The sequence below is a fragment of the Mauremys mutica genome, chromosome 3, assembly GCF_020497125.1.
Source record: "Mauremys mutica isolate MM-2020 ecotype Southern chromosome 3, ASM2049712v1, whole genome shotgun sequence".
NCBI lineage: Eukaryota > Metazoa > Chordata > Testudines > Geoemydidae > Mauremys > Mauremys mutica.
In genome coordinates this window covers 15,806,496-15,815,772 of record NC_059074.1, presented here as the reverse complement: position 1 = coordinate 15,815,772, position 9,277 = coordinate 15,806,496, and the positions used below count along the sequence as shown (strand labels likewise).

The 9,277-nt window shown below is 47.2% G+C and overlaps 1 protein-coding gene across 1 annotated transcript; it reads left to right on the top strand.

Moving 5' to 3' along the window:
• Window positions 1-2,658: 2,658 nt before the first annotated feature.
• GLYATL3 (glycine-N-acyltransferase like 3) lies at window positions 2,659-9,000 on the top strand. Its single transcript, XM_045011549.1, has 5 exons — window positions 2,659-2,736; window positions 4,271-4,378; window positions 5,067-5,193; window positions 6,616-6,742; window positions 8,426-9,000. The coding sequence occupies exons 1-5, from the start codon at window positions 2,659-2,661 to the stop codon at window positions 8,850-8,852; spliced, it is 867 nt and encodes a 288-aa protein (XP_044867484.1). The 3' UTR covers window positions 8,853-9,000.
• Window positions 9,001-9,277: the final 277 nt, after the last annotated feature.

Sequence of the window (9,277 nt, the reverse complement as noted above, 5' to 3'; positions counted from 1 at the left end):
GCCGCAGTCTTGCGGGGGATGCAGCGAGGGGACTTTCAGGACTCCATGGAGAGGGGTGGGCTGCTGGGGCAGTCAGGGGCCCTGGGGCCATCCCTCCAAGGGGAGGGAACTGGCCATAGCTGGTCCCGCTGCCAGGGCTTGTGCTTCAGTGGTGGATTCCAGGCTCCTGCGCCCCACTCTGGAGAAGCACCTTGGTCCTGGCAGGAGGCGAGAGATGCTGCCCAGTGTCCTGGCCAGCGGTGATCTGGGAGGAAAGACGAGAAGCAACGTCGGGGACTGGACCAGGGCAGGACGTCGGGCCCCCAGGGAACTACGGGAGGGAACTGTCATCACAGGGGACCCCAGAGACGAGGGGGGCAAAGACTGAGCTCTGCCTGTCTAGGAGCTCCACATTCAGGAGAGGAGTCGGGGGTGTATATTACATGATGGTGTATATTACATTGGTGGACATGCACGACACACCACATGATCCGTCTACAGCCAAGCGCTGAGGTACAGCTGCATTTGCTCCAATCTCTCAGACAGAGACCAACACCTACAAGATTTTCACCCAGGGCTTTGGAGCTCTGCTCTGGCTCCACTCCAGCTCCAGGCAAAAACGTTCAGCTCCACTGCTCCGGAGCTGCTCCATGCTCCAGCTCCGGGCTCCACTCCAAAGCCCTGTCTTCACTAAGCATTCTCAAAACTAGGATACCCACACGAGGAAATAAGGAAACAAATCAACAGAGCCAGACGTGTACCCAGAAGCCTCCTGCTGCAAGACAAGCCCAAGAAAAAAAACAACAGAACTCCACTGGCCATCAACTACAGCCCTCAGCTAAAACCTCTGCAATGCATCATCAGTGATCTACAACCGATCCTGGACAATGATCCCTCACTTTCACAGGCCTTGGGAGGCAGGCCAGTCCTCGCCCACAGACAACCCACCAACCTTAAGCATATTCTCACCAGCAACCACACACTGCACCATAGTAACTCTAACTCAGGAACCAATCCATGCAACAAACCTCAATGCCAACTCTGCCCACATATCTACACCAGCAACACCATCACAGGACCTAACCAGATCAGCCACAACATCACCAGTTCATTCACCTGCATATCCACCAATGTAATATGCCGTCATGTGCCAGCAATGCCCCTCTGCTATGTACATTGGCCAAACTGGACAGTCCCTACGTAAAAGTATAAATGGACACAAGTCAGATATCAGGAATGGCAATATACAAAAACCTGTAGGAGAACACTTCAACCTCTCTGGCTGAGGGATAGCTCAGTGGTTTGAGCATTGGCCTGCTAAATCCAGGGTTGTGAGCTCAATTCTTGAGGGGGCCAGTTAGGTATCGGGGCAAAAATCTGTCTGGTCCTGCTCTGAGCAAGGGGTTGGATTAGATGACCCCCTGAGGTCCCTTCCAATCCTGATAGTCTATGATTCTATGACACACAATAGCAGATTTAAAGGTAGCCATCCTGCAGCAAAAAACTGCAGGACCAGACTTCAAAATGAAACTGCTGAGCTTCAGTTCATTTGCAAATTTGACACAATCAGCTCAGAATTAAACAAAGACTGTGAATGGCTAGCCAACTACAAAAGCAGTTTCTCCTCTCTTGGTGTTCACACATCAACTGCTAGAAGAGGGCCTCATCCTCCCTGATTGAACTAACCTCGTTATCTCCAGCCTGATTCTTGCCTGCATATTTATACCTGCCTCTGGAAATTTCCACTACATGCATCTGACGAAGTGGATATTCACCCACAAAAGCTTATGCTCCAATATGTCTGTTAGTCTATAAGGTGCCACAGGACTCTTTGTTGCTTTTTACAGATCTAGACTAACACGGCTACCCCTCTGATACTTGACAAATTGCATAGTTGCACAATGTTTGGCTGAATTTCTGATAGCTGCAGATGTAAGTCATTTTCCAAGTTTAAATATTTCTGTGCTTAATTTTCACAGAAATCATTGCTGAAAACCCAGACAGAGATAACTTGAAGTGAATGGAAGCAGCACTTTCATAGCTTCATGACTGAGTTCTTCATACTCTTCTTTAACAGAAATCTAGAATTCCTGGTATTTTAGATATGAAACTTGGTCTTCAGCATGGTGATCACTTGACAATTCTATGAGATTTTGTTGAGCCATACTTAATGTTGGAATGGTGTTAACTGTTATCAAGAATGGGTTATCAAGAATCCAATAGGTATCGGGAGATCATGTTAAACACCAGGAAAATATCCATAATAATGGGAATACAATCCAGACAAATGAGTAGTGATTTGGTCTTTAGTAGCATTTTGATCCCTTTCTCTCTGTTCTTTTTAAAAGTCTGACACTACAAACATCTCAGCATCTCCTTTTCAATGGGGTATGTCCAAAGAAAAAGCTTCTTTATGACTCCCCAGATTTTCCCTTTCATATCTAGTATATTTGTATTCTTATCTTGAAGTGCTGGATTTAGTGCATTCAATTTGCCATATATGCCCACCGGACACCTGAAAACAAATGACACATTGACACCCCCATCCCCGAGCCCCAGCAGAAGCTTCAGGGCTGAAGTCCCAAGCTTGGGCACTCCCCTCACATATGTCTTATCCATATGTACCCTTATATATGTCTATATGTTCCCACCCAGGCCATTGCTAGATGCTTTGGGAAGATGCTGGTGCTGAAATGTTCCATAAAACTGCAGATGCTGGAGAAAATGTTAATGCAAAACTTCCCCGAATCACGCAAGGTAATAGATCTGATCTGTTCATTTCTGTGCTGTCTCCTTCGGGGAATCAGAATGTTGGGCAAGATGGAAGCAGAGCGGGTGGGCGGGGAGAGAGAAGCTTCTTTGCTACTACAACAAGGAACCTGTATCTGATAACAGTGGGTTTACCAATATGACAGTGTAAAACCCACTGGTCAGTGTGTGTCTAATCCACCTCCCTCTGTGTCTGATCAACAGAGGACACAGATTTGTTGGAGAGCCTGATTCTTTAGCTCCAGCTCTTGAGATTTGTGCTTTTAGCTCTGGGAGTCAATGGTTCAGTCTCATATGTGTCCGCCAAGGTGGCAGGCATCACAATAGCAAGTCTCAAAATGGTCTCTCTGGTTCTTAACGTTAACCCTGCAACATTAACTATGATGTATGGCATAGGCTAGCTATACCTTGCAGCTAATTAGCAGGATCTTGGATCCTTATCCGGTATCTATCACCTGGGGGGGCAGGGGGTAGAAGGGAAAGATAGTGTACTTCCCTATCCCGTGATGCAAATGGATAAAGAAGAGAAAAGAATAAAGTAAACAGATGACAGCTGTTATTTAAAACAGAAACAGTGAGATGTGGTTTGACGGTTTGGGTTTAAAACCCAGGCCCAACCAAATAGATACCCTGGCAATAAACAAATAAAACTAAAACAAAATATCCCAGATACTGCACCGTTTCCATGTGTCAATAGACAGTAGATGGTACAACACTGTTGTCATGGCCAACCGATGGACCCTGGGTCTCATCCACTTTTTAGTGGGAGATCAACAGGATCTACAGATGCTAAAGAGAGGCCTGCCTCTGCAATCACCCGAGGGTGAGTGATCAACAGGACTTCTGTACCTTTCTCTGAAAAGAATGTGGGGTTCAGAGATTGGTAGCACAGTCACAGTTCTTAACGCTGATGTCTTCAGATGCTGATCTTCTGGTCCATGTAGCCATAAAAATACAGTGGTACCGTGGCTGCCTCTAGGATGGACAGCAGCATGGCAGGGGGCGCTCAGAGTTTATATAGGCACAAGCGCGCCAAAGTTTTGAGGTAAAACTGGCAACTCCCCTGCTGGAACCTGTTTGAACCAGATCTGGGCTGACCGTTACCTGCCTTTTCTGTCAGAGTTACAAAGGGTGCGAAAACTTTAGCAAGAAGCTAAACAAAGGTGGAGATGAGCTGTTAAGTAGGCTCGCCATTTTGAATTTCAGACTCTATATCCAATAGATGGAGGAGGGATAGCTCAGTGGTTTGCGCATTGGCCTGCTAAACCCAGGGTTGTGAGTTCAATCCTTGAGGGGGTCACTTAGGGAGCTGGGGCAAAATCAGTGCTTGGTACTGCTAGTGAAGGCAAGGGGCTGGACTCAATGACCTTTCAAGGTCTGTTCTAGGAGATAGGATATCTCCATTATTTTTTTTTAAAATACCTTAACCAAATGTAAAGGCATAAAGTACAACTTATTCTAAATCACAAAACAATTTATAATCTCTATTTCATATACAAAAACATGTTACATTATCTGGCAGGTTTATGGAGCAGTGCTGAATATCAACAGAGGCAATCCCTTCAGGATGGAAGTGGTGGTGGATTCGTGGCCGGATTTCAAAGTTGTCATTACCAGGCGGCTGGTGAAGGTAGATCAAAACATTTTTAATCTGAGCTCCAGAAGAGCAAATAGACTGTGGATCCTGTTGTGGTTGAATCCTTTCCTTTAGCTTCTCAGGTAGTGTCAACATGGAGTGAGAAGGGAGTAGCAAGACTTGCACTCTCTAACACCCTGCAGAGTAGGTGACTTGACTGATTCCTGGGAACCCACCTGTTCCTTATTAGTGGCAACTGCAGGTGTAAGTGTATCAGGCCAAATTCATCCCCAGTGGAAGCCAACACAATACCCGTTGACTTCAACAAGAATCACTCTTGCTAATGCAGTGCTGGTTTGGGCCAATCACTACAAGAGAAAGGGTCTAGAAGCAGCTGGGGGAAAAGGATCTCAGATTATTAAAATGGCCAAAAGCTTCAGAAAACTGCTGCTAGGCCCAGGTTACTCTTTGCTTAGTGACTGCCTTGGAAAGATGAGGGTCCACCTCCATCGCAGCTGTTAGTTACTGTGGGGTCCGGGGGAGTAAGGAATAGATTCTATTCTGATGCCTGGTGTTGAGATACACTGTGGAAAGTGCCAAAGAAGAATATCCTAATCTGGGAACTCCTGCAGATCCAGCGATTCCTTGGATCTCTGGCCATGGATCTCCATGAGCTTTGGTTTCCAAGACACAGGAAAAAGGAAGGAATTTTTCTTAACTATTCCATGCGTTTTCTACCCAGGATGAGATGGATGACCTTGACCATTACACCAATGCCTATGCAGTTTTCTACAAGGACCTACAGGCTTACCAGGAGCTACTGGCCAACACAGATACCATCAACTGGGAACAGATCTTTCAGATACAAGGTAAAGTCCAACTTTATCAAACAGTCTACCCGGGTGGTATAAAACATTATGAGGGGGAATAGACCCTGCCATTGTATATTGGCTAAAGATTTCTTATAATAACATGAAATGCAGAATTCAGGAAAGAGGTGGCAGTTGGACACAGCCCTCCTGGCTTTTGAATTTCACCCATGCTGTGTCATTCTTCATCATCGGGCCAAGTTCTACTCTCAGTTATAGCGGTCCAATTTCTTTGCTGCAGTACGTGTATTTTTATTTCAGTCTGCAGGCAAGGATCCCTAGAGAACATCCAGCTCATTAACATGACAGCTGATCATTAGGACTATAACAATGTTTAAAAGGGGACTGGATAAATTCATGGTGGCTAAGTCCATAAATGGCTATTAGCCAGGATGGGTAAGAATGGTGTCCCTAACCTCTGTTCGTCAGAGGATGGAGATGGATGGCAGGAGAGAGATCACTTGATCATTGCCTGTTAGGTTCACTCCCTCAGGGGCACTTGGCATTGGCCACTGTCGGTAGACAGATACTGGGCTAGATGGACCTCTGGTCTGACCCGGTACGGCCTTTCTTATGTTCTTATGTTCTTATCATAGACAGCTGGTTAATCTAGTAGAAGGGGAATAGTTGGAAACTGAAGCTAGATCAGGGATTAGCAACCTTTGGCATGCGGCTCGCCAGGGTAAGCACCCTGGCAGGCTGGGCCAGTTTGTTTACTTGCTGCGTCCGCAGGTTCGGCCGATCGCGGCTCCCATTTGCTGCCGTTTGCTGCTCCAGGCCAATGGGGGCTGCGGGAAGCCACGGCCAGCACATCCCTCGGCCCACGCCGCTTCCTGCAGCCCCCATCGGCCTGGGATGGGAAACCGCGGCCAGTGGGAGCCGCAATTGGCCGAACCTGCGGACGTTGCAGGTAAACAAACTGGCCCGGCCCGCCAGGGGGCTTACCCTGTTGAGCCATGTGTCAAAGATTGCCGATCCCTCAGCTAGATAAATTCAGACTAGGAAGAAGGTGCACATTTTTAAGAGTGAGGGTAATTAACCCCTGGAACAAGTTACCTAGAAATATAGTAGATTCTTCACCACTTGAAATCCTTAAATCAAGACTAGATGTCTTTTTAAAAGATGTGCTGTCTCTCTAACAGAAGTTACAGGCTTGATGTAGAAATTACTGGGTGAGGTTCTCAGGCCTGTGTTGTAGGAGGTCAGAGTAGATGATCATAATGGCTCCTTCTGGCTTTAACATCTATGAAATTGTGGAGACTGTATTGAATGGGGAAGAAAGAAACATGCAGTAACGCTGAGGGTTTTGAAAATTTCAGATGTGCAAACAGCTCCATAGTGAATCCAAGCTTTGTTCTTTTTATTTATTTCCATGTGCATTTTGTTTTTTAAATGAGTCACTATTTATCTGTGTCTACACAGGGCTCCAGGATGGATTATATGAAGCATCCAACACTGTTGCTAGGTCTAAACAAGTTGATGTGAAACTATCCTCTTTCCAGATGTTTATCGTCCCACAGCCTGACATGCTGCCAGACGTCACAACTCAGTATGTCCAATCACATCCTTCCTATTTTCCATAAATATGATAACACTTAGCTCAGATCTAGCACTTTTCATTAGCAGATCTTAAAGCGGGGGTATCAAACTCAATTTACCTTAGGGCCAGTGCCAGTCCTCAAATCCTCCCACTGAGCCAATAATGTCACTGAAGATGGTGTTCAGAAAAGAAAACGTCACTTTGTTGATGTTTGGTCTCAGTGACTGAGCACTTGAAACCTTCAGGATTGCAGCAAGCTGTGCATCAGATAGTTGTGTTTGGTATTTTGACTTGTTTATATTCGTTGTGGAAAAAAATGATGCTGCCTCCATGGCTGACTCTGCCTGGCAACTAGTGATGTCCCTCTCCCCCAGCCAATGGGACCTGTGAGGGGTGGCATCTGTAGCAGACATTGCTGGCAGCATACCTGCCTGTGTCTCTCCTCCACGGGCTGCAGTGGGGAGATTCTTGGGCTGCAGATGGCCCGTGGGCTGTGACTTTGAGACCCCTGTCTTAAAGAGCTTTACATTGTGGAAACTGAGGCAGAGAGAAGTGGAATGACTTGACCAAGGATCCTCAGCAGGCCAATGACAGAGCTGGGAATAGAACCCAGCTCTCCTCAGTCCTAGTAAAATTCTCTATCTACTAGGCCACACTGAAATAATAGCCAGAGTGGTAGGTCATTGGGACAAACTCTGGCTGACTGAGGAAGAGCCTAGGAGCAAGGGGGCAACACCAGGAAGTGAGAGGCACTGTATATATTTTTAAGGGTCTTAATTTTTAAGGAAAGGCAGAGACCTTGAGGTGTGTTGGTAACCATGATTTATTTTTCACTCTCCAAATCATGTCCTCAACTCCCTCTAAAGGATCGTGGGTGGTGCAGTCCAACAAGTATTTCTTGTACTAGGAACTGCTACAGTTAAAACCATTTAAAACATCATGTGCACATATTACTACAGGGGTGGGCAAACTTTTTGGCCCGAAACTGTATGGAGGGCTGGGTAGGGAAGGCTGTGCCTCCCCAAACAGCCTGGCCCCCTGCCCCCTATCCACCCTCTCCCACATCCCGCTGCCTGACTGTCCCCCTCAGAACCAATGACCCATCCAACACCACCCTGCTCCCTGTCCCCCTGGGACCCTCTGCACCTTATCCAACCCCCCGCCCTGCACCCCACCCCCTTACCATGCCACTCAGAGCACCGGGACTGGGAGCCGCACGGCCCGGAGCCAGCCTCGGTGCCGCACAGTCTAGAGTACGGGGCAGGCTGGCGGCTCTCGCTGTCCAGCAGGAGCTCACTGGCCTGCCGCCCAGAGCGCAGGCGGCATGGCGAGCTGAGGCTGCAGGGCAGGGGGGACAGCAGGGGAGAGGGCAGGGGCTAGCCTCCCTGGCCGGGAGTGTAAAGGCCAGGCAGGATGGTCCCGTGGGCCAGATGTGGGCCACAGTTTGCCCACCTCTATTGTGAGTTTACTCCCAGGACTCAGACATAACTCATCCCTGGGCACCTGGCAGATAAGGGCTGGACTTCACAACTAGACTTGCCATACAGCAGTGGCACTAATCCTCAAATCTCTCACCTGGCCTAGCAATCTTTCATTCCCTTTTCTGAAGTGGAACAGGAAAGCCATTGAATGGGGAAAGATGGCTTAGGGATGAAGTATTCTGCCTAATGCATTTCCTATACCTTCTCCCAGGATGGACCCTGCACTGAGACTGGCTTACCTTGATGTCTCTCATGCCAGCCTGCTGAATGAAACCTGGTCGCGAGGAGGCAATGAGCAATGCCAGAGGTACTTTGCCAACCTCGTTTGCTGCTTCCCCAGCATCTGTGTGCTAGATGACAACAGGCACCCTGTCTCCTGGAGTCTGACAGATCAGTTTGCCACCATGATACACACTTATACCCTTCCTGAGCACCGCAGGAAAGGTTATAACCGTCTTGTTGCCACCACGTTAGCTAAGAAGTTACATAGCCAGGGCTTTCCAGTTCAGGGTAATGTCCTGGAGGAGAACATGCCAGCTATAACATTGTTCAAAAGCACGAACTCTCAATTATTGCCCTGCCGATTTTTCAGACTCATCCACACTCCTTTCCGGTTTTTAGCCAGCCCTGACCTATAGTCCAAGCACCGGTATAAGTTATTGATCTCCCGAGTATTCATTTACCTCCTCCACTGTAACTAGGTGAAATATTACAGCCTGTGCTATATGGGAAATCATACTAGACGATCATAATGATCCCTCTTCTGGCTTTAAAAAAATCTCTGAATTTAATATACCCTAGTAACTGTTCACAGCATTTCAGTTCAGCAAATCGAAGAAAGATAGGAACGGATTTAAGTCTAGCATTTGGTTATTGCAATTCATCTGTAACTAGGGTGACCAGACAGCAAGTATGGAAAAATCAGGACGGGGGGTGATAATAGGAGCCTATATAAGAAAAAGACCCAAAAATCAGGACTGTCCCTATAAATTCAGGACATCTGGTTACCCTATCTGTAACTGACATCTCCACTGGATTCCCTCTTTTTAAAAGGACAATTCCT

What these genes read in the sequence shown, in the direction of transcription:
- GLYATL3 (XM_045011549.1), top strand. Translation starts at nt 2,659, where the DNA reads ATGCTGGTGCTGAAATGTTCCATAAAACTGCAGATGCTGGAGAAAATG. An exon ending in ACTTCCCCGAATCACGCAAG is followed by an intron (nt 2,737 to 4,270) that starts GTAATAGATCTG and finishes ATTATCTGGCAG; the next exon opens with GTTTATGGAGCAGTGCTGAA. An exon ending in TTACCAGGCGGCTGGTGAAG is followed by an intron (nt 4,379 to 5,066) that starts GTAGATCAAAAC and finishes TTTTCTACCCAG; the next exon opens with GATGAGATGGATGACCTTGA.